At 46.1% G+C, this 24,968-nt stretch overlaps 1 protein-coding gene across 6 annotated transcripts in view; it reads left to right on the top strand.

Annotated features, from left to right (window-relative positions):
- LOC118509805 (serine/threonine-protein phosphatase 4 regulatory subunit 1-like) overlaps positions 1-24,968 on the top strand; it is a 116,090-nt gene that overhangs the window by 79,497 nt on the left and 11,625 nt on the right. For all 6 annotated transcript variants that reach the window (XM_036050944.1, XM_036050945.1, XM_036050946.1 and 3 more), the window contains one exon: positions 13,616-13,728. In XM_036050944.1, the coding sequence (XP_035906837.1) occupies positions 13,616-13,728 (113 nt within the window). The remainder of the gene's footprint in view (positions 1-13,615; positions 13,729-24,968) is intronic.

The following is a 24,968-nucleotide window of genomic DNA, read 5'->3' on the forward strand; positions in this document are numbered from 1 at the left end:
ACCGTGATTGTCTGGTGGCCCCAAAGTTGCCTCGATCGCATTGCTGGAGGAAAGCAACTCAGCGCAGGATTATCGTTTTGTGGTGCTAAAGTGAAGAACACACAACACAACCCGGGAACACAAGAAATCAAAAAGCGCGAAATTTAGTTCGACGAGACACACAGTGGTAGTGATGATGATGGTGCAAAAGAAAATGGTGGCCACTGTTACCGTTGCTGCCGACAGCGATGAGCTGCGTCGTCGCCGTCACGTCGGCGCTGCTGTCCGACGTCGTCGTCATCGTACGGAAGAAACGCAATATTTTCGGGTTCACCGTAACGACCGTACTACCATCGGTCGGTCACTGCCTGGCGGCTGATGGTGTTGATGACGGTAATGATTACATTCGATGATCATGATGATGATGAAGTGCTAATGAATTGTCGTCGTCGTCGCCGCCGTTGGCTTCTCGCACGCCGGATTAAAACCAAACCTGGCGCGACACACCAGTTGGAGTTTGGTGAAGGCAACAAGGAGAGAAAGCGTACGCGCGCGCGCGCGCCCTTACGTTACACGCTCTCTTTCTCGCAAAGCTGCTCTCTGGAATGGATGGCAGAATACTACGAAGGGAAGAAAAACACACACACACACACACTCACACCCGATGCTAGAAGAAACCACCGCGCGTAGCAGCATCGGTGGTGTAGTTGCGCGGCATCGTAGCAGGCAATGTTTGTGTTTCCAAGTTTGTGCTCGTTCGGTTTCCCAAGAAGAAGAGGTTGAACGAAACAAAAAAAAAATGGCCCAAAAGCGGAAGAATTTACTTTGAACGTGCGTCGTCTGTTGAAATGTGTGTGGATGTGTGTGCACAACTGTGTCTGTTGAAATGTGTGTGGTTCCTGCAGCGGCGGCAATATTCAGAGTATTGCTCGACGAAGCAGATCGTGCGTGCGTGTGTGCATCGGTGTGCGTTACCTTGCGTGTGTGTGATGTACCGTGTCACGTAAAACCGCGTGCACTTCTCGTGTCTCTCGCCCTTCCACCACACCACCACAGACAAAACGAACAACAGCCGAGCCATCATCGGTGTGTGTTTGAGGAGGGGGGCTTGCAGACGATGACGACGCACACAGCATCATCTTCATCAACCCTGATGGAATTTTTCACCCAACTTCCGGATTGAGAGCCGCCGGGTCGGTTTTTTCGGGGAAACAACACACGGTGTGAGGTGTGCTCACGGGTGCGCTTTGTGAAACAGCGAAAGGATAGAGACGGACGTATCGCGCGTACTTCACCGCCGTGTTTGCGTGTTTGCATGTTTATTTCGCTTGTTCCGATTTGTGTGGCCGGATGATGATGATGATGATGACGGCGGCCTTGGAGAGCTTGAGCGCGTCGCAGAACGCAGTGATGATCAGGCGTGTGTTTTTTGAGTGTGTGTGTGCGAGAAAGCATTTGCCAGCGAAAGAGCGAGAACGAGATAGCTAGCGAGTACAGTGCGCGCGCCAGAATCAGAAGTGAGAAAGCGCACGGCGAAAGGGAGAGAGAGAGAAAGGGCGTTTTGGTTAACTCCCGGACGGACCGTTCTGGATGCACGATCCCCAACATTATCAAGCGTTATCAATGCACTACGTTTGCGTGTTTGTGTGCGAGTATGTTGCTTACCGGTTTCGTCCTTCCCCGCCAAGGATAATTTTCCCAACAACCCCGTATTCCAGAGTGTGTTGGATGTGTTGTGTTTATGTTCCGGAGAGCAATTACTATTCAGCCAGCCAGAAGACACATTCCTTGAGGCCGTCGAAAATTATTCCCTCACTGACACTGACTGACGTGATGTTGTTGGTGCACATTACTGAGGTAGAAAAATTTTGTGTGAATTTCCCTTTCCGCAAAAGTGCGTGTTTACTACGCGGGCGCGCGCTTTTTACCAACACACATACGGCTATGCCCACACACACACTTGAACGTTCTTTCGCTTCCTGGATCTTTGGAGCTGGCGGTGGCACACCAAGTCCCTGTTCCGATGCACGTGAATAGTCCTGCCACGTCGAAATGAAACTTGAGGGCAGAATCGGTTGTCAACCAGAGGTGTCCTCCCTGTATTAAGGTCGAGAATGATTGAAGGTGAGTTTAAGATGGCTTTGTAGAAGGGTTGTGTACAGGAATCCCGTCTGGACTGTCTCCTCGTATGCAGGGCAGCACGCAATATCCAGCTACGGGTGGTAAGTCAAGCCAAGGAATCTAGGAATCCCAGACCTCTCTCGAGATTTTTCAGCCAAAGAAGAAATTAAGGAATAAAAGACAAAGTGTCCTTATGATGATGATTTTTCATTCATAGGACTCTCATTTCAAATATGTACACCAACGGAAACAGGGAACAACCTCAACAAGAACCAACATTTTCCCGCCTGTTTTCGTTCGTTCTTCAATTCTTCCTTTTCTCCCGTTTGTTTGCGTGACGTATTAGCGGGAAAAGGAACGAGATAGAGAGAGAGCGTGAGAAACGCTTTCGAAGAGCTCTGCGCAGCACATCAAACGCATGAAAGAATTTGTCTGGACCGAGAACGGGATAGCACCTACACGAAACGGCACTACTTCCGTCCTGCTCCTTATTTTTGGTAGTAAATTTAAAGCAAGATGTTGTACGTGTCTGTCTTGTGGATGGCGGGTGTGTGGCGTGTATTTTGAATGGGACGAGGGAAGCGTGATGATAAGCTCCACGTTCTATGCTGCCACCAACTGCTGCTGCCACTGCTGCTCCCTTGTTATTGTTTCGTTTGGTCGACGAAAACCACATTTCTTTGACGAGACAGACCCCAAGAAGAAGCCAACGACGAAGAACGGGGTTGATCAAGCGATTGTTATCTCGCTCACGCTCGGTTGTCTTGCTTTTTCCTTCACCGTGAGGCCTCACGGTGGTTAGGAAGATGATTTCAGAGAACGTATCGATGACGAAAGAGACGGAACATTCCAGCCGTGAGCGGTTTGAAGGCCTCGCTCTTACTCTTGTGGTTCTGTGTTTGTACATTTTTTTTGTTTTAGAAAGAATGATTTAAAAAGCTTGTGCTAAGAGAGGTTACCATTCCTGTGATGGTGTAGAATGGAATGAGTAAGATTATGAATGGGACCCTTTGCGTCTTAGAATATAGTAGAACTAGAAGCTAATGAATTATGCTAACCAAAAAAAATGGCGCAATTTTCGATTGTTCAGTTATAGATCCATAATTCCTGAATGAATGAGACATCGCTTTTACACATGTTACATATTCTTTTTAATAATTATTTTTGTATTACCTATATAGGTATAAGTTGATTGTACATATAATCAAGAAGGAGAACATCTCTTTTGTTTAACTCCTTACCAATTTGTGGCCTTGCGACATATTCTGTGAGGAAATAGAAGCTCACATAGAAGCTGCCATAGTTTCGACCGACAAAACCGGTCTGTGGGGATTGCCAGCCAAACCTTTGACAAACAAGTATAATTCCACAAAAAAAAAGAAAACGGACGCGTCTCACAGTCCTGAGACACCATCCCCGGAAGCCGACCGGAAGCCATCACGACAGCTCTATATTTCATTATGGTATTTTTTTTTCTCTCTCCTTGGTGTGGTTTAGCGCATTTTTTAATGTTATATTTCTAACTTCCTTTCCGTATCTTCTTCACCAGCAGAGTAGTGTAATGTCAAGACTACCACGAAAATTCTTACGGGTGACAGGAGGAGGGTATATTCTTCTTTCTTTTCTAACGTTCCTCCTGGGGCACGTTCGGCGTGTTCCCATTCCACGCATAATTCCGTAAGGGAAAGGAAGGCATGAAAGTAGAAGGGAGAAAGAGTGTTCGAAAATCGGGCGAAAGAACAGGAAGATGATCGAAAGCGAGTAAAATGGTGGCAAAAGAAGAGAGAAAGTCTCTTACGTACGTCGTTTACGTTCTCTCTCTCTTTTCCACCTCGCTCGGTGTGTAACATTCTCCACGCACACACACACATGCACGCGCACAGTGAACGATGCTTTCGTCGTCGCGGTTTGTGAGACTATTTTGCTTTCCTGCTCCGGTGCGTGTATGTCCTCACGGCCGCCATTGCCGCCGCGCGAGCTTTCTTCGCATCCTTTTGCCGTAAGAATTCGCAATTCGTTCGGTGTGCGCTGCTGTGTGAGAATGCGAAGATTGTTTCGGTGCGTCTCTTTCTGGTGTAAAGTCGCTCGCACGCTCTCTCTCTCTCTTTCTTGCTCACACCCGCAGAAGGGGTGCGTATGTAGTCGTCTAAACGGCCGCCATTTTGTGTTGTCTCCGTGTGACGGAGAGAGCAGCAGCAAGCAAACGTTTGTCTTCATGCTCACTCTCCATCTCACGATCTTTGCGACCGATGCGTGTGCGTGATGGAGAATGTTTGATCGTTCTCGCGTGCATCTCTCTCTTTCTTTCTATTTCTCTCTTTAAAACAGCCTTTTACATTGAAAAAATTAACTTTTTTTCCCTGAAGAATGTAGTTAATTACATTCCAAAAATCAGCTCTAAATAACTATTTGAAAAATAATTAAAAAAACTTATTAGTCTTTTTTATTCTAGTTTAGGCTAAAGCAAAGTGGAAAGGAATAAGTTAATTTAATTATTATTATACTTCTAAACCTTTACCTACTTACATATTGGAATAATACTTCCCAAGTATAATAAATTAACGAGACGACATACCAATAACGCCGTCGAAGATATACCGTTGATGATGACGACGGCGACGGCGACGCGATGATGATGATGACGATGGAGAAAGTAGCGTGGGAAAGAAACGCCCCAGCTCAAGACATTTTTCTTGTGCGTGTTTTTGTTACCGTTGCTGTTGTCTTCTCCTTTTTATGCTTTCTATCATCCATGTTCTTTCCTTCGTTCCAGCCAAACTCTCGGAGGCTTCTTTTGGCCGTTTTTTTTTTTGTTTCCATTCACGAAACGGTTTCAACGGCATCCTGAACTCTTAGGTCCTGAACAAAAAAAAAAAAGAGAAGCTCTTTTGAATACTGCGACTTATTCTCTAATCCCTTCTGTGTTCGGCTATCCTTTATTAGTTAAACATTATCTTCCGAGAGTGTTACCTAGGCGTTTTTGTTCGTGTGTGTTTTTTTCGTAACTGTTTCTTCTAAATTATTGTCAAATCATGATGCTTACAATGGAGTTTGATAACTAGTGAACTAGTTTTTATTATGCAGAGATGCGTTTTTCCTTTGATAGGTCGATTAAGTTATCCTTTTCTTTTGTTGTTGTGTGTGGTCTTTTCACAAACCTGTTTACCTATGACACTCTTCCGGAACGTTAGGAACTGAAAGAGAAATCCCTTTTTTAATTATTAATTGTATCTTTATAACCGTTAAGAAATTCTGTCATGATAGAACAAATTTCAGTTCCTGACTGATAGCCGTTAAATTTTGAATTTCTCTGTTCAAATTTCAAATTTACCGAATAACCGAATTGATACAACCATTCAACGGGAAGCGTAGTCTTAGCCAGTGGTGGAAAATTCCATTCCAAAAGCTTTGCAAATTCTAACCACCGCAAACAAAAAGCATCACTACACACACATGTTGTGCTCATGCCTTCATGTGTGGTTGGAAAGAAAGCGAAAGACAAACAAGCATGAAGAATTAGGGCTACCAGAAGAAAAAAAAATAACAACATCACGAATTCCGTTACTATGATGCTAACGGAAATTAGGAGCGGGTCTTTTGACGGATGGATGGATGGATGGGGGGGAGCAAAGAACACTCTAAATATTCATTCATGACTACTCTCGTCACCTAACGCTCTGTCGCACGCTGATGATCCCCTTGAAGGATGAAAGAATCCACCACCACCACAATCACCAGACGCCATTGGTCATCTCTTCTTGGCAACAACCTAGTTTTATTTTTTGCCGTCGTCCCGTAGTTGAAGTGAATGATGATGATGATGAACGCGCGGGGTGACCTAGTTTTCGGTCGCATTAATCGTCGATTTGGACGAGGATGACACTAAATACGGGGGCTGTTGTAGTTGTGTTGTGTGTTGACCGGTATGGGATCTCGACATTCGGTTCGGCCACGTTGTGGTGCTTCCGTTTCTGTTCTGACCATTTTTTTTTCATATCCATTCATCCTCCTCCGTGTACACAGATGGTGACAAAATGTTGAAAGCTGTGACAGAGGCTTATGGTTTTAAATAAATTCTTTAATTTACTAGCTTATTGTTAGAACGCTCAACAATTCCGGTCGTTTTTCTTGGCAGTTTTGCAGCTCCAAGGCCATGGTATTCCCCCAATTAAAATAATGAAATCATTCGAAAAACCCATCTTCTTGAGAGTTGAGTATTGTTTGTTGGCTCCTTTCAGTAGTTTAAACCCAACTTTTGGGCCTTTCCAATCGGTTGTATCGGCAATTTATCGCAATTTAATGCAACCTAAAACTTTGTAATCTTCTTTTATATGTTTCTATTCGCCTAAACAGCCAGCTGCATTCGCGCTACTTAAGGCAGCGTCGTCAGACAGACAGGCTCTGAGAGTATGTGGCGCTAGCACTTGCTTGCCTATGCAGTACCGACCGAGAGAGGTCCGGATTGGGGGGGGCGACGCTTTATGTAAATTTATGCACCTTGAAACGCCGCACGAAACTGGCACACACAGGGAGAGAAGGAGAAAATGTTTTGCCCGTTTAGTTGGTTTCGTTTTGGTTTTACACATTCCCACCAAATGAACGGTTTTGTTGTTCTGGTAGTTTGATTTTTCGCAAATCCTCCTGTGTCTGCTCTTTCGGGAGGGACATATTAGGTAGGTTTTGTACGCGCGGGTGTGTTTGTAGGGGTTGAGGTATCCCCCAAACCAACGACCCCCCCCCCCCACCTTAGCACGATCTTTCCATCATCCCCCGGGCCATCGCCGGCCTTTGAAGTGGTGGAGGGCATGGATGGGTTTTGCATTTTTAGGAATCGCTCGCTCGGCTTCTCTCACTCTCGAGATATCCTTTAAAAACGGGGGGGCCTTTTTTTGCATAGAAGAAGAAGAAACGGAAGAAAAACTTGCAAAACAACCAGAATCATATCTCGAGGGGGGAATACTTTTTTCTTTGCCTTTGCAGAGTGTTGTGGGGAAGAAATTAAAAGGCGTCGTGTTGTGCGGTCGTGTTTCGGCGAAAAAGAGGCATTCGTTCTTGTTGCTGTTTTTTTTTGTTTTTGTGAGGAACAGCAGAAGGAACAAAGTGGAAAAACCACCCCTCTTGCCGGCCACACTCTGCCAACATCCTGCTTCCCTTCCACCCTGTTAGGGGGTGAGTTTATTGTTTATGGGGTTGAAGCGAGCACACAAGGGTCGAAAGAGAAGGAAAGGAAATATAATTCCCACTTTTTAGTCCGCGTAAAGTAGTAGTGATAGTAGTAGCTGTAGTAGTCGTAGTAGTAGTACACACCGTAGTACTACTAGTGGGGTCCGTCCACCCGTGTGAAGCGGGAGCGGCGAATCGGCTGCTCTTACACAGCTATAGTGGGGCCAGACATGAAAGAGAACGTTGGCGGAGATGTGCTTAACTGTGTGTATGTGTGCTGCTCCCGCTTCGCTCTGTGTGGGGGGGGGCTTTTGAATGCTGATTGTTGTGAGGGGGGGGGGGGGTGGGGGGTAGGGTCTTTTTTATCAATGGATTTAAAGTTTCATTCATTAATGATTCCACGCCGCGCTGTGCGAGCGATCATCATCACGACGATGACGACGTCGACGACGGAGCGCACACACATACATACACACACACACACACTGTGTGTGAATGTTGTTTTTCGTCATTCCGTTTCTTCTCCCCTTTTTTTACTGGATGGGTGGTATGGGGGGGTGGTGGGAGATAAGGGGATGGGGAAACACGAGTCATTTTTTGTTGCTGTTGCTTCGTTTCGGTTGTTGTTAATTTTGTTTTTGAATTTGTGTTCCTCTCGGCATCTCTCTTTCGAAACTGATTTCGTTTCTTCTTTTTTGTTTTGTTTGTTTCGTTGTTCTCTTTTTGATTATGTTATTGCGTCGTTCTTTTCTGCCGATTGTTAGTGTGCACATGTGTGTGTGTGTGTCTGTCTGTCTGTTTGTGATTGTTTCTTCTCTTTTGACTGGATTGTGAATTGAGCGCCTTTTTTTCCTGTATTTTTGGAAACGAATTATACATTTTTATTCAATCTATTTTGTGTTTTCTGTTCCATTCAGTTAACTAATGTCTCTTTTTTCCTTTTTCTTCTATTTCCAGGTACGTGATTCGATTTGGCCACAAAAAATGTAGTAGTCAACAAGCGATTATCTGTTCGGGTTTCGTAAGTTTTTTTAATATTAAATCTCGAGAATTGAAGTATTCCAAACCGAACAACCGAATCAAAAATAGCAAATAAAAATAAAATGATAATGTAAGGAATTTTAGAACATTTTAAACATCCCCGTTCTTAACGTTTTCCTCCACCGAAATTGTTGATGGTCGCTGCGCGCTGGTGGTGGCATGTGGCGCAAAGCCACCAAAGGAGGTCAACCGAATTCCACCCCGTTTTGGTGCCCCCCATGCAGGCTTCAGATCAGGAGGAAGGGTTAGAGAAAGCAGGGGTGTGGTGAGATCGCACACGAACGAAGAATGCTCTTCCTCCTATCCCCAAACGGCCTCCCAACTAGTCTCCATCTCTGTCCCTCGCTGTCGTATTTCTCTTTCTCCCTTAACTGCGGGGTACGCTTCGATTGGTATGCAACCATGGCGAGCGATGATGATGATGATGATTTTGTCGATGATGTGTCCAGGTATATCCGTGGGAAAAGTCAACAAAAGTGCAGCGTGGTGCTGTTGTGTATAGTCGCGTCGGCGAATTGACTGAACACCACCCTACCTCCCCACCACAACTGGGGGGGGGGGGGGGGGGTGTGAAGGAAGGGGGGTTTGGGATTGGATGGGAGAAAGAAGAAGAAAGAATGATACCGATCACCACCACGGTTGGGAGTGAGAGCGACGAGACTGAGTGAACTCAAATAGCTCCCCAAAGAACACCCCTTCTGCGCTGGTGTGTGTGTGTGTGTGTGCGCCTGTGAATGCCTCCCAAAAACGGTATTTATGCTTTTTTTTCGGGCTGGTTCAATGTTTATTATGCTCGTTTTTTTTAGTTTTGTCCCTCTCCATCATTATGAAGAAAATAGGTGGGGGGATGATGATGCATCGTGCAGTAGTCGATGACGGTCAAAATACAAAGTGCATGCGGTATTGGCGTGATCAGGTGTAAATAATACCGGATAAAAGAAGTTGTGGTGACTCAGGGTGACAATTTTTTATAAACTCATAACGATTCTTTTGCGAGAGTTTAAAAATTGTTTGTAAATTATAAAAACATAACCAAAGTCTCTTAAGTACTCCCACCGGAATACCGGATCAAAAGCTCCCAACACCAAACCTGCTGCATCCGAGCACATATCCGATACACGACACAAACCACGTGAACGGCATTTTTGCCTCCGAGGGCATCGTACTTTCCTCACCGTACCAACAAGAGACCGCTTTTTGCCCCTTCATCAAAGCCCATACCCAAGCCAGAATTTATCGAAATGAGCGCAGCCCGACCCCCGACTCGACTCAAGAAGAAAACTCTCGACGGCGCAGCGCACACTGACACTGCTCCAACAACAATCTCCCTCCGGTGGTGGAGTGGATCCCCATCACCACCAACTTCTGCGCCACCCAAGGTCCCGCGCACCTGCATTGGAATGTGGCTTTAAAAGTGTTTCAGGTTCAGGCTTTCTTCGGCTCCTCCTGCTGATACCCCTCATAAACCTTGTCTCGCGGTGTGCCGGTCTCAGTTGCCCGCCATTCACCATTCACTTTGAGTAGTGTGCGCCTTGATATTGCAATGCCCCCAAAGCGTTCTTGGTAGGCGCAACCGTTTTCCCGCGCATTGCGCCGATGAGAGTGCAGCAAAAGTCGTTGGATTGTTTGATATCTAGTTTCTTTAAAGTTCAAGCTTTTGGCTGTTTTGAGCCCAAAAAAGAGTCGATTTTAAAGAGTGGATGTGTTCACCAAAAACAGTTGAAGTTGTGAACCGTTCCTTCATTCAGATAGCGCACAGGCGACGAAAGAAAACGGAGTCAATAAACACTTTTTCTGCCTGTGTGTGAATAACCGCATCCACCGTGGAGTTGGAAACGCAACCGAACGAAGAACCGTTCAACGAGAGCCAACATTCCTGCACACGTTCGCGGGAAGATTGGGATCTTCAGCGCCAAAGAAGAAAGATGCCAAAGAGCCCCCCATACCACAGTGAGAGAGGGAAACGTTAGAGCGAGTTGCGATCTCCTCGTGAGAAAGGGGGGCACACATTCCAAGGAAAATGGAATTATGGCGGAGGCTCTCAAGCAAGCAGCGCGCGCGGGGTGGTTCGGTGTTCGGATAGTGTTTTGCATGCCTGGAATGTTTTTGGTTTCAAAAAGGAGTGAATAGAGAAACAAAACTCTCCAGTTGAACACTCACTCCCCCCCCCCCCCCCCCTCTTAACGGCCATGACTCCCCTAATTCCCTAGTCTCTCTAGGTGGAAGGTGTTGTTGTTGTTTTCATTCCAACAAGAACTGCTCCGACCGGGATTTAAAAGCTCTTTCGAATGCGTGCGTGTGGCTGTCTAAGCTTTCGATATTGAATCAATCATTACAATGTTGCATTTCCCACCGCGCAGCACCGTGTGTGGTGCGCGTCGTCTTTTTGTTACACTCCAAAGACTCGGGAGGGAATGGGTGAGCAAACCTGTGTGGTGTAGGATTCCTCTGCAGCAGCAAACACAGGGAGTCCCCCGAAGCAAACGGGGCGCGGCGGGGTCTCGGGAGCAAACATCGATCGATCGGCGGCGGAGCTCTCGGTTGTCTGTCTGTTGGCTTGGCTTGGTTGCGCGATGTCAATGACCGACAAGTGAACCAGTCTCTCCAGCGTGTTGTTGATCGATAGCGAACCGAAAGCATAGAGGGAGAAGAAGGAGTGTGCATGGTGGCGCACACACCCATATGCCGGTCGTTTGACCGGCCGGCCGGCGTACGATACGTGCCTTTTTTCTTCCCCATGTGTAAATGTGAAGAGAACGAAGAAATGCGTTGTGTGGCCCGAGCAGCAGTTCCCAGCAGACAAACAAAACCGGACTCCCGAATGGGACGAAAACAATTCCTCCTGCGAAGTTTTGGTTGGTGGAGGTTTCTTGAAGAAAGTAGTAATATCCTGCTCGCGGGGTACCCAGTGCTCCCACCAAATCTTCCCGTTGTCCCTGGAAACTTATCTGCCGGGGATCGTCCAGAAGGAAGCTTTATTTGCGATCGTGTGTCTTTGCGGCGCGAAACAATGAACGTCGTGCCGTGGTAGGGGTGGCAGCGGCGGCGGCATCTGAACCAACAGCAATAAGAACTACAAACTTCATCGCCCGGGGGTGTGTGCTGGTGATGATGGTTGGGGAAGCACAAGGAGAAAGACCAAGAACCTGGAATATTGGAGAAGATAGCACGATCAACAAACAACAACAGACCAATTTACGCGCGCCCGACTGGAGGAGGTGGTTTGGTAAAAGAGAAAAGGGCCCACACAAACCAGAACCTCTCGCCGGATGATGACGATGATGATGATGATGATGGGTGGTGGTAGTCTTGTGCTTGTTGTGTGGGATTTACATCCCAAAGAAAATGGGCTTCTTGCTTTTGCTTCACGCGACGACGACGACGACGACGACGGAGGCAAGAAAGCCAAGAATTGATCGGCAAAAATCGATTGATGAGAGGAGAAGGGAGAAGCCAACGGACGGACGGGCGAAAGAGTGGGGGGGGGGGGATAGAGGGAAAGAAATTAACGTGGAGAAGAAGAAGAAACAAAAACTCGTAACACCGCGTTCCATTCTGTCTGCTATATAGAGTTCCTCCTCCTCCTCCTTTAGGTCTCTCCCAACCTTCCTCGTTTTTATGCCACTTATGGTCATATATGAAAAGGAAGCAGTTCCGATATCAACATAAAAGCGAGCGAGAGGAAAAGCATCAAGCGTGTGTGTGTGTGTTCGTTCATATTTTTCGTCTTGTGTTTCCACGTCTTTCTTCGAATCTTTTTGAATCTTTTCCACTATTCTTTCTCTCTCTTTTATTGCCTTTGGGATCCTGTCCTCTGCCCGCACTGCCCGTTGCGTTACATTGGAATGTGTCCTGTCTTGTACCGCTTCTCCAGAGCATAATTTCATTTATCTTTTATACACTTTTTAGTGTCTGTATGTGTTTTTTTTTTGTTTTTTTTTTTCGTTTTGTTTTCATTTTTATGTTTTTCTCCCCTTTTTGTTCTTGCTTTCTTTGCCAAAATTCTTTTCAATCATTCGTATGTTTTATGTTCTTTTTTTCGTTCCTTTCTTTACGTTGTTTTATTACTTTTTGTTGATTTGCTACGTTTTTCATATAATTATCTTATTGTTGCAAATTGTTCTTGTTGCTTCTTTTATTCTTATACTTTTTATTATTATTTTTCTTTTATTTTTTCGTATTTTTAATCCCTTGTTTTACTTTTCTGTCCATTATCTATGTTTTTCATATATTTATAATAGTTTTGCATTCTTTCTCCTAACTTGGTGAAATTTTCAACAAGAAACAATCGGAAAGTTGTTTATTGCAATTGCAAATCGCCATACACGCCACTTGTATTCGGCGCCCATATGAGAGTAACTTCACCCCGGGGGGAAAGGTATTTATGTCACCTAACGGCCACTGGCCAATCTGTGATGGAATTTGCTTCTTCGGGTGAGATTTTTTTTTTTTTGTTGCTGCCATTCCTGCGATCACTGCAGACAGAAGCAAGCACCAAAAGGAAACATGGAATAGATAAAAGCGAGGTAGAAATCAACATCTTTTCGAAGAACAAAAAAGAAGCCGCTGTGCTGTTGCGGAGGTAGCCTACAGCCAGTGAAGAAAGTCAACCAACGACTAGCGAAAGGAGTTAAGTTGGAGAGAAGAAGCCTTCCACTGCTGCCAAAGCGTGTAAGATGTGAATGCCAAATTGTTGTCATATGGGAAGGGAAGGCTGTCCCCGCGTGTGTGGAAAGAGAGCGGTTTGGGTAAGTGATGGTATGCCAATAAAACACTTGCCACATTCCACACGGCTCTTCGATGGCGGCGTTTTACAGTTAGATTTGTATATGCATATTTAACAACAATCTGGGAGGGAGGAGAGCTAAACCCATTTCTAAGGGAGTTTTACCAAGAACAGTGGGAGAAGACAAGGGGTAAGGGCGCGCGCGTGTCAAGAACCGGCTTCCTCTTCTTGGTGGACAACATCAGGATTCTGCCGCTCTCGCTACTCGCCAACTTGCGCACATCAGCATTTCGTCTATGCCGGTCTATCTAGTTCTGTTTCTGGTTAAAGCGGCGATCGCGGTGTGGTCTTTGCCTACCTTTTCCAAGGTTCGCTGTGTCAACTCCGGTGGTTTTGTGGAGTTTTGGATTGCAAGGATCGTGTGTGTGATCTTGTTGGATAGATGGGTGTTCTTTCAGGTTTCCAATTACCCAACTGCTTCGTTTAACCTTATTCTAATAACAATAAATCAAACAGTATTAAGTTAACCGGAACTGGACATAATTTTTATAACAACTTTCTTTTCCTATCTTATTCTGTTTGCAGGGATTATTATCCGCGAGTACTGGAGCACATCATCAACACACAGTCACCGCAAGTACTGTGCCGAGACTACAAGGAAATTCTGGGCACACTTGACATCATCTCCACCGATCCAGGTAAGACGAACAGCCTGTATAGTCCAATACTTTTATTGTTTAAGTTAGTCTCTTCCCTTCATCCTGCTATCATTATAATAATTATGGCAGACATTACTTCACCAAGAAATGAGTTTTTTGATCGATCAAAATCAAAACCAATTCAATGCTGGAAAAGTTCCTTAAAAAATCTTAAACATCAGTACTAGAATTCCTTGCGAATTTTGCCGACGATTGACAATTTAGCGAACCTGCTCCATACAGCTCCACCACAAATTGCATCATCCAGCATCCTTATCAAACACACTCTCGCTCCCGTGTCTCACGCGAACGCGGAATTTCCGTCTTGTTTTGCTGAGTTATTATCGGGCCCCTTCTTTACTTTCTGCTGCTGTGCAAGCGTGCATACTATTTTACGATCGCTGTCCAAAATTAGCTACGCGCAAACGCGCCAGAAGCGTTGGGCTTTGTTTTGATTTGATAACAACATTCATGCTTTCGTCTGGCGCGCTGCCCAGAAGGTTTTTATTTTTGCCATGCTGCTTGTTTGTTGTTGTTGGTTGCGCCGCCTTTATAGGGTCGGCTCTTGGGCGCTTTCCGTTCCCTTCTTTGTTGTTGAAAGGGTGTGTAAAATTGTGAACGTAAAACAGAATGTGGAGAAGCGGCTACAGCTTTCCAGCGCAACCGGACGCGCAGAGATGTCGGGTAGCCGCCAATGGCTTCAAGTTGGAGTAATGGGCAGTAACAAAATTGCATTTGTGTTTTGTTATTGCATTGGCAAGGTCCGGCCGTTCGGCGATCGTCGGTCGCGTCTGCTTTCCACTTTGTTTGTGCGTGCCGGGGGTTTTTAACGACTCTTGGCGATTGTTGTTTACGCGCTTCTCTTCTCCTTCGCCAATCGCGTTCTTATCCTTGCTTTTCTTTGGCATTTTTTCGCCAGCGCCTTGTTTTGGGTCATTGAACGGACAGAAAAGGGCGCCGAAATGTAGTGAAACAAATGGCAAACCATAACATAACCTGCCCTGCGAGAGAGCGAGCGCGACTGCATGTTGTTTGCTGAGCAATGTTGGTTGGGCGTCGTTTGTAAAGAGAGGAGCCTCTGGAGGAGAATCATTGCACAGGAATATGGCGAAGTGCGCACATGAGAATATAAAGATCCTATATCTGTAACATTGTAGAATGCTTGTAGAAGAAAAGCGAGACGCGACACTCTAGGTGAATATTTTAATTAAACGCTTAAAATAGATTCAATCGCCGAACAGTGCCGGCGTTGTTCCAAGAAACTGTACTGAGAGTGCAGCAAATTCCAAAAACGATCTACAAAACAAACCAACAGACCAGCAAAAGCCGAACCGTCGTCGGTCGCGTGTAGCTGCTCTGCTCCCTTTTTCTATCTATGAATTGCTTTCCCGCTTTTCCACACCTTAACACCACCGCCAACGCGCCCCTTCCTTCTGTGCTTTAAATAAAACGAAAAGAAAAAAATATTGTCTCCAAAATAGACTTGGGTCCTTCGGGTATATCCCCCATGGTCTTGCGAGTAACGATCACACTCATGTTACGCGATTCAGCATTTTCTCTGAAAGGCGGCGCGCGCGCTGCTGCTGCTGCACTCGCCCATGGGGGGTGCCCATGCAAGAAAAGATAGATTTGGTTGGGGATGATGCGCCAATGCCGCGACCCCCAGCAGGGCTAGGGGCAGACACAGCTAGATTCGTGTGACAGACAGACATGCGAGACGCGTGTAGAAATGGGCCGGGAGAGTGTTGGTTGCTGCGGGAAAAACCCGCTTGATGATCTTCAGGCGTCGTTCCTCCGACACGCATTTGGAGGGTTCTATTTTCGGTGCAATGTATTTTCTCCCCATTTTCTTTTCTTAGGGAACCGCCCGACCGTCTCAGGGGGGCTGCATTTTCATCCAGAAGCGTGCGCCCGCGGTTGGATGATGTTGGTGCGCCTCTCCGGTTGCGCTGCTGCACCGGGGGGGGGGGGGGGGGGGGGGTGTTTAAGCCCTCGATCTTCTCTGCACAAGATGATGCCACGATCGTATTTGATCAGGCGCGCGCGCTCGCGCCCTTCTATGTGTGGCGGGACTGTATGCCGAAGGGTAATTTGAGACTCCCCAGGCCGTAACTTCCTGTCTGGGGCAAACGACGACACACACACACACACACAGGGCGGCTGCTAAGGCCTTTAGAGTAGAGTGTGTGTCTTTCGTGGCGTGCCGTGTCTCGATTGCAAGAGGTAAAAGGGCAGCGGGGAGTAGTCAGTCGTCGGCTCAAGACACCGACGTGAGTGAAGAGCACACATGCAGCGCGCACGCAGCGCATATGTTTTTAGTTTCATTCCACTGTTGATGTTTTTTTTCTCTTCTGGTTGGCCCCTTGCAAGACAACACGCGGCGGGGGAAATGGTGTTGCGGTGGTGATGTCTTCAACATCCGGTCCCCTGATATGATGTTCTTCTTGTGTGTGTATCTTTGCCGGCCCCTAACGTTTCCCTGGCCGAGTTATGGATCGGAGAGTTCTTCTAAAGACAGGGGGATAGTAGCTCTTCCATCTTGTCCCTTTCACTGGCACGCATCTCCATACTTCTCCGGAAGATTGTGTCCAAGGGGATTGAGGAGAGGTTGGTTCTATTCTTTACCAAATTTTCCATCTTCGATCTTTTCCACTGTGGATGAGACAGATCTTATCTTCTACTTTCTCTCTATTTCATCTCCACCGCAAGAGCCGTTGAGGAATCTGATTGTTAAGTTCTAACTTCGAAATTTTATTCCATACTGCTTTAAGCTGTGGGGTTGAAACTTTCTTGCTTTGTTATTTACGGCGACAACCGGACAGAGCGGATAGTAGCAGCACTCAAGAGGGGGGAGGGGGGGCTTGAATATGGGGGTTGGTTGTAATTACTGCTGTGCGCTTCTCAAAGAACACAGCCGCGGATCATGACAAGACAACGGGAAACTCCAACGGCGGAAGGAAGCAATCCATCTTTTCCTGGCTAAAAACAGAATGATGGCACACCACCACCACCACCAACACCGGGCGCGCCGCGCTCTCCCTCAATATGCTCTACTTTAGTTAGGTGTGGGGTGCATAAGAAATGATGCTGCAGCATATTTCTATCATCGAACAGGCGGGCTAGTGTTGTGTCCTGCTGGCGCGGGAAGTGACGCAGCGGTCGTACGTCTTTGGACGGTTCGTTTTCCCCCTTTTTGTGTTCGCTAAGCTTGTTCTAAAAATCGTCTTAGACATTTTCCCGCTTTCTAACACAGTTGTTTTTCAGTCGGACCGTGCACTGGGTCCCCCTTTTTGTGGGATAAATCTTCCTTGCTACTCCTAGCCGTTTGTTCTGCCGGATGAGCATCCCCGCTCTTAGAAATGAAGAGGATATTTGAGGCTTGCCCAGGAATCATTTTAACATCAAGTTTGCCATGATTTAAAAGTAGTGCGCCTAAATGCATGCAATCCGCAAGCAGCCATTCGCTCCATATCATCTTTTTTTCCATTGGCGCTACACGGTCGAACGAGTTTGGCTCTCGTGCGTATACCCCACCATATAATCGCTTCATTCATGGGAATGGATGGGAATGCGCAAAAAAAAAACAAACCCGTCGTGTTTAAAAAGTAATAAAAATAACTTTTCATAATTAACAACCATCGTATGGCAGAAAATAGCGACCAGCAGTATTAAGGTTGGATAGCGCATCCACATCCACTTAATTAACTCGACAACGAAAACGCTTGCACAGGAAAGGGAGGGCTTGTTCCTGCCTATGTGTTCTATTTTTGATCCAATTAAACCATAGGCATCTTCATTCAAGCCATCATCTTCCTTTCTAGCGAGTATTGTAGTAAGCTTCCAAACGAGGCTCGAGAAAAAAAAGTTCACAGGAAGTAGAGGCAACACCAGAGCATCGAGAGCCATTTTTGGGCGTACCACCAAAATCCTATCAAATAGAAGCGGGATATCCTATTTTTGGTTCGACGGCACGGTGGCGCTGCTGTGACAACCTGCTGCTGCTAGGAGCACTAGGGACTAAAAGGGTTTTACAGCAGCGCACAGGTTTGTTGTGTGGGGTTCGATTTCCCTATCATACGCCTCTCCAGCAAAGGCGGCCCATAAATTAAATTTCGGTATCTTGTTGAGAAGAACATGCATAAAAATAGATCTCTTCCCTCTTCGGTACGGTTCGGTAGGCCCGCGTGCCAATTTGTGTGCCAAACAGGAAGCTTCTCGACCGAAAGGATAGAGCATAACTAAGTTATCGGAATCACTTCTTCCGGGGTAGAAAGACCCCTTAGTCAGTCCGTCCGATTATTCCGTGTGTCATAACGTTATTCTATTTGTGTCCCCGTGTTTTTTATTAAGAAAATGCGAAACACTCGAAGCATATGGAAATAAAGTAACAACGGAGGTCCACACTTAAACGCACTTCCTTCCGCCAGTTGACAATCATTATGATCCCAACACGCTTCATGGTGTTGTCTGGTAGCAGGAACTCTTCATATGGGTTCTCCTGTGGTTCTGCACACGCACGGCCGAGCTGTCACCAGTTCCCGTTGACTCACACACACACACACAGTTTGCGGTGATAAATTGAAACTTCCTTCCTTCCGTTTTGCAATCATCGGCATTCGGTGGAAGAGTGGCTGAAAATGGAACAAAGGGGGGCTGAATCGGTTTTGAATACTGTTCTCATTTGTTAAGAGCTTCCGTAACTACTATTAGTCCATCTGTTTTATCTGAAGCCTTTTTAAATTAAAAAAAAAAAAAAAATAAGTTAAATTTAAATTTTGTTAAGTCAACCTTTATCTAATTCCATTTTCTTCTCTCTTTTTTACAGGTCAGTATCATGATCGGGTGATAAACAGAAAATTAGAATCATCTCCCACTACGGAGGTGGCGGTTCGGTAACGTATGGCTGATGTTCTTAATGTGATGCTTCACAAACCTTTTCCATTCCTTGCTATGTGTCACTCAAACGAAGAGGTTCTTCGGAACGCGTCTCGTGTGCCTTATGGCTGTGGAAATTAAAACACATGTGTCTGTTGTGTTTTGGTGCTTCGTTCTCCTTACTTTAAAAAAAATCCGCCCAACTGTCAATCATCTAACTTCCGGTAGAGTTTACCACAAGCGAGTCGATACGTCTCCAACGAGGCAGAGAGAGAGAGAAAGGAAAAAAATCAGTCCATGAGCTCCGTTATGTGCAACGAAAAGAGACCAGAGAAGTATAGGATGCTATACTTCTATCCCCTTTCTATTAAACTTCCGTCCCCGTGTGGATGGGCGGATGTGCGACGGATGAGGGCGCGGCAGGCAACGAGATGTGGAAGCAAAAAAAAAGCGAGTGTGGATAGAAGGCGAAAGTGTGCGCGCGGGCGGCGGGACACAAGTACTCACGTCACATACACAGAGCGAGCAGGCGAACGAGCGGGCGCGCGCGCGCGCAATTTAGGCGGAAGTACCATGTCCGGTGGATCTTGTTTTTGTTTTTATATTAAACCTTTTGTGCTTTCCTGGCATTACAGACACCAGGCGGCGGCACCATCACACCACTACCGACTTTCGCGAGTTCGATGTCCCCGCGGATGTTTGTTTTGCGTGTTAGTAGGAATATAAGCCCCGGGGGTCGGTCATTAGATTTGCAGCAGCAAGTGTCACCACACACACACACACATATGTGTTTCGTTAAGTGAAGTACAGACACACACACACACCATTCCCGAAAAGGGTGGAGTTGCGCAAAAAAAAAACCCGGTCACTATCTTTACCTCCCACTCGGGGATGTCGCTTGAGTGTCGGTTGACCATTACCACGATTAGATTTACTACTCCTTCACTTTGCTCTGCTCCTCGCTGGTGCTGGACCTCCAAGGGGGCCACTTCCGGGCCACTTCCGATTTAGCTGAAGACACTTTACTCACTCACCAAACCATCGCACAAGACCGAGCAAGAGTGTTCTGGGGGGGGGGGGGGGGGGGCTAGCATCCGGTGACGACGCGCAACACCAACCGACGTTTCGGTTCCCATTTCTTCCGATTCGTGGTGGCCATGATCTAATTGATTGTGACACCTACCGCACGCGAGACATTTTAAAGCAGTTTCTTCCGTGTGTGTGTGTGTGCATACTCTCTTCGCAACACTCTCTATTCTAACCGGAAGCTGATTCCAAACGTGATTGCAAATACTCCCTTCGGACGTGCTGCAGTACTAATGGAGACAAAATAGGGAATACGGCGAAAAGAAGTTGGTGCTAAAGGTCTTCTCGACCGAAAGCAATGGGAGAGGACGTCCTACGGGGACGGAAATAGTGCAGACTTCCGGAAGGTGGCTTCTTGCTTCTTCTATTTTCTCCCCTTGGCCAACAGCAGCGACACATTCCCGGTGGGAATTTGTGAACAAATAGAAATTGGTCATTAGAGCCGTGTGGTGGTCTGGCCCTTTTCCTTCTTCTGAAACTGACGCCCAGTTTGGCTTCCTTCCGTTCGGTTCCTTGCTTGGGTGTTGTTGTTTTTTTCCCCCAAGCATGCAGACGAGCTTAGGGATGGGTGTGTAATCAATTATAAATTTACCATGTGCAAAGGAAGTGTGCAGGTGATGAATTACCTTAGTTCGTATTTTGGTACTCGTTTAAATTGAACTTTGGTTAACAATATCTCTCATATATCAGTCTCCAATATATGATACATATTTTGATATAAAAATTTAATTTATCGTCATGATTGGAGAAAATAAAATGCCCGTCTGTTACGCTCATATCCACCAATCATCGATAGAGACGGTGTTCTTTTCAAAGTGGTCGTCGATTCGATCGATACGAGCATATGGCAGCGTGTGTATTGTCTTTAGGACAGCGGTCAGTTTGTTGGTGGAAAGCTAGATATGGGACGCAATGAAGAAGGAAAGGGAAGGGCTATCGGCTGCTTGGCATCCATCCAGCCCATTTTCCCCGCATGCTGCCCCTCCTATCCACACAAAATCAATAGACGGTACAAATGAATGAATGCAGAGGATGAATGAACGACCCAACGAACGAACGCTATCCCTCCATCATCCCACACGTGTCCCTGCTTCGCAATGACATCGGACACCCCGACATCGTGCGTTGTCAATGTTTCCTCCGCTGGATTGTGTGTGATCCATCCACAGCTAGTACTAATACACGTAGCAGCAGCAGCAGCAGGCCTTCCACATACCCTCCCCGTTGAACACATGCAAAACCGGATCCAGATCGATACACGAGACATCCTTTTGTGGCGGGTCGCCCTTTCCACCGGCGTGTAACGTGAGACGATAGTAGAAATATGAGCACACAGTATTCGCATGCTCATCGGAGGAACATCAGGAATCGACTCGAATCGAAGTACCGTTTTTAATTCATACCCCCCTCGAAGGGTTGACGTCAGATGGAGAAGAGAAATAGAAACCTTAACCCCTGTATATTGTGGGCTGGACAAATGGACGGGACATTTGAACAATTATAAATCGTTCAAAAATGACCGTTATTACTAATGACTCTTAACAATTTAAGCCATCTTGGGTCACGTTAATTTACCATAAAATTAAATATTCTTCTCATAAAAGCAATAGCCATTTTCTCAATATTTTTTATCATCAGAGGTTGAGGTTGAGTTGTAGTTTGCTCAAGTACTTCCCATCTCCCATCCATTACGAACGATGGAGGCGCCTGGTCTGTTGCTGCTACTAGAAATCATATTCTGTAGCACCTTACAGTTTTCAAGAGATACAAATTTATTTTTAAACATTTTTTGCATAAACTTTGCGGTTAATTCTTTCACAACACTCTGTGGTTGCAAAATCCCTACGCAGAGCAGCTCCACCCAAAAGCTTTTCCAGGTGGTAGCCCGGCGTGTACAGTGGACACAACGCCCTACACGTTATGTTGGTATTTGTACGCACTTCACTGTTACGTTGTGTGCGTATATGTCCGCGTGCGTGTATTTGCCAAAAGGAAAGCAAAAGCAATTCCGATGTATGGAAAAGAAAAACGAAAATCTGTTTCAACAATTACGTAGACAACACGATGATGTGGTAAATGGTGGCGCTGATGTGTGCGGCTTACTCTATATCTCTGAAATCGGTTCGTTGATTTGTAGAATTGAAATACTTTCACCATCGCCGCCCCCTGGAGTTGGATGGTCCTGGCCGAGGCCAAAAATCAGGCGCGCCCTTTTCGTCGTCCTGCCCGTATTGCTGGATGCGTATGTGTGCGTGCGTGTATGCATAGAGAGAGAGAGAAAGTACGCGCGCCACTACCTACTCAAGGGCGCAAAAGGGTGGCTTTTTGAATACTGGAGAGAGATGGTTGGCTGGTTGTTCTGTCGAAGCTGGGCAGCATCCCTGTAACTACCATTTTCTTATCCTTACCTGGTTGTGTTTGATGGGGTTGTACTAAATTGTACTAATATATACTAAAAAGATTTTTTTTAAATTATTTGCCCCATTTTTCTTCTACTCGCACTCTTCCACCTGATCCAATAATACCCCGAGAGTCTATTTTTTCCACTCACAGTGTGCCACTGCACATGATGCCACCTTTCTTCTTACCGTTTACGTAATGATCCATCAAAAACGTTGCTGTGGAAAGGAAAGGATACACGCGCTGCTGCTGCTTCCTAGTATTGTGTGTACCACTTTCTTGGCAGCCGCAACCACCTCACAATCACATGGACAACATCCAGCACCGTCCTCCGCCACATAACGTTTCTCAAGCAAAAGCTTTGCCGATTACCGCCGCTTCGTTTATGCGCGTGTATTTGTGAATGAAGTGCACGACCCGAACTGGCAAAGGACGACATCTTGGGGCGATTGGACAGGGAAAAAGTCCTCCGTCCTGTTTTATTTTTACTCTCTGCAAGAGCGCTCAAATATAGATACAGAAACCGAGATCGAGAGAGAGAGAGAGAGAAACTTGCGGTTTTCCTTTGGAAAAGTGTCGTCGCCATGGTAAATGGTGCTGCTAGCACTGCTCTCCCCTGTTGCTACTCTTAAAAGCGCAGGGAGAAAACAAAAACAGAGAGACATTCAGAAAACAGGTTAGTGGAGAGAAATTCTTAAGGGAAGATGCACGAGAAAAAAGCTCCCGAAAAGATGATTGTCGTGCGGTGAAATCTGTGCGCCTGGATGTATGCAATCGCTGCTTCTTCCATGGGTTTTGAGGGGCGTTTTGGAAATTGAATTTAAAGAGACGTAAATTAGTTTATAGACACAGCATTAAAAAATGTTTTGGCACTCACATTTTAAGTAGTAACTTGCGGACAGCTTAGTTTTATCAAGCGTTGTACCATTTTATTGGATTTCGCATCAAACTCTAATTCCGCTGTGTACGTGCCTGGCTGCAGGTTCGCTTTTGCTCTCGTCTAACACAAGAGTAGTAAAAAAAAAAACAGGCGTAGAAGATTAATTGGACGAGGCAGCTGTTGAGCTTTTTCAGTCTCGATTCCTGTTTTAACCTAAAATAACTGGGTAATAATTTTTCTAAAAAAAAGAATAGCATCAAAATTGGATAATGTTTATTGAATTTTCCAAAACATTGCTTGTCTGTACAGCATGCGAGGATTAAAATTTTACGAAACTACAAATAATGATGAGAGTAGAAAATTAATTTAGAAAAAGCATGTTTCGTTCTAGCATGATGTGGAGTACATAACCGTCACATATACTCGCACACACACACGTTCCAGTTCCGATAGCTTTTCCGATCTGTTGTTACTCTCACTTCATTCAGAACGAAGATTCAACGATAATGGCAGCAACATCCTTAAGATGAGCAATTACTCTTATCGTACGACTTTTTCACCCCATCTGATACCATCCCTCCCGCACGCGTACGCACGCCTGTCGGGGTAGTCAGGCACGCGCAGGATCGTCCCTCCCTAAGGGCAGGTGGTTGTAGTAGTGATAGTAATAATAATAGTAGTAGTAGTAGTAGTACTAATAGTACCGGATAATACTGGTAGTAGTACTACTACACAATCCATCCATACTGTGTGTATGTGTGTGTCTCTTATCTCTTATCAGCGATGGCGACAGCGCGCGTGTGTGTGCGTTAGTGTGTTTTGCGAGAGCAAAAGAAGGATGTACAATGATGGTGTGCTTTTTAATGGTTGTGTTGCATGCAAAGCTCTCAAAGTGTTTGGTATGTGTTAGAAAGGAGGTACCAGCCAGCATTTGCTCGGCGAAAATCTCTCGCCGTAACCGCGCGCGCTCTCTTGTCGTAGTACCCGCGGGCCCATTGGATGGGAAAAGGATGCTGATCATATTTTCCGACCCGTTTCCTCTTCGGAAGATCACTCACTATACCTGTATGTGTGTGTGAGTGTGGTTTAGTGATGGAATGCGGGGGCGCGTGTGCACGTTGGCCAGTTGGTGTGGATTTGCTAACCACCACTACCCACAAGTCGAATGGCTCTCAACTCCTGGGGCATAATAATCACCCACATGCTGCTGCTGCTGCTGCTGCTGCTCTCGAAGAAGGATACAATCTGCTCCGCTTAGCTGTTGCTATATAAGTGTGCGGCTAGGCCAACCGTCAGAGCCGCCGCCAGCACACACCAACAGCAAGCAGGCACAGCACGCTGGCTGGCACCCACACCTTGCCTTGCACGTAAACACCACCACGCACACGTGTGTGAATGTGCCGTGCTCTGCTGGTATCTGGCCTCCCTTCTGGTCTCTGGGAAAAAAGCCAGTCGACGGTGCAGCATCGGCATGTCCAGTTCTTCTTCGGCGAAGAAATGTGTCTGCGATTGCAGCGGACACAGCGAACGAGCGTGTGTTTCGAGAGTGCCGAGGAAAAGTGATGTATTACGACAGTGATAAGATGAGCCAGCGCCCCAGTGTATGTTAGTGGTGCTGGGTGTAGCAGTGCCGGAGTTTTATCATAAGCGGGGTAGAAACGTTATCAATTTGAAGTTCGGAAAGTTGTTTAGAATTGTGATTTGTGATAAAAAGTTCATACGAACTTTACGGAAGATGCACCGAAAATTCGTTATGGTTGATACGAAGGTAATCCTTGTGGAAAGAATTGACTGTAGAAGTGGTGAAGTGATTACCCTCCCTTATCGGCTAAGTTTGGGAAGTTTGAATCTGTGGACATTGGTGTCGCTCGTACCTGTCAGGACATCATTCAATTGCTACTGTCAAAAAGTACATGACATAACTTCGATTTAGGGTGTAGCGTCCAGCTACTCCTACTCTCTCTCTCGCTTCTCTGTTCTCCTTTTCTCTCTCTCTATT

This window comes from Anopheles stephensi, chromosome 3 (genome assembly GCF_013141755.1).
Source record: "Anopheles stephensi strain Indian chromosome 3, UCI_ANSTEP_V1.0, whole genome shotgun sequence".
Taxonomy (NCBI): Eukaryota; Metazoa; Arthropoda; class Insecta; order Diptera; family Culicidae; genus Anopheles; species Anopheles stephensi.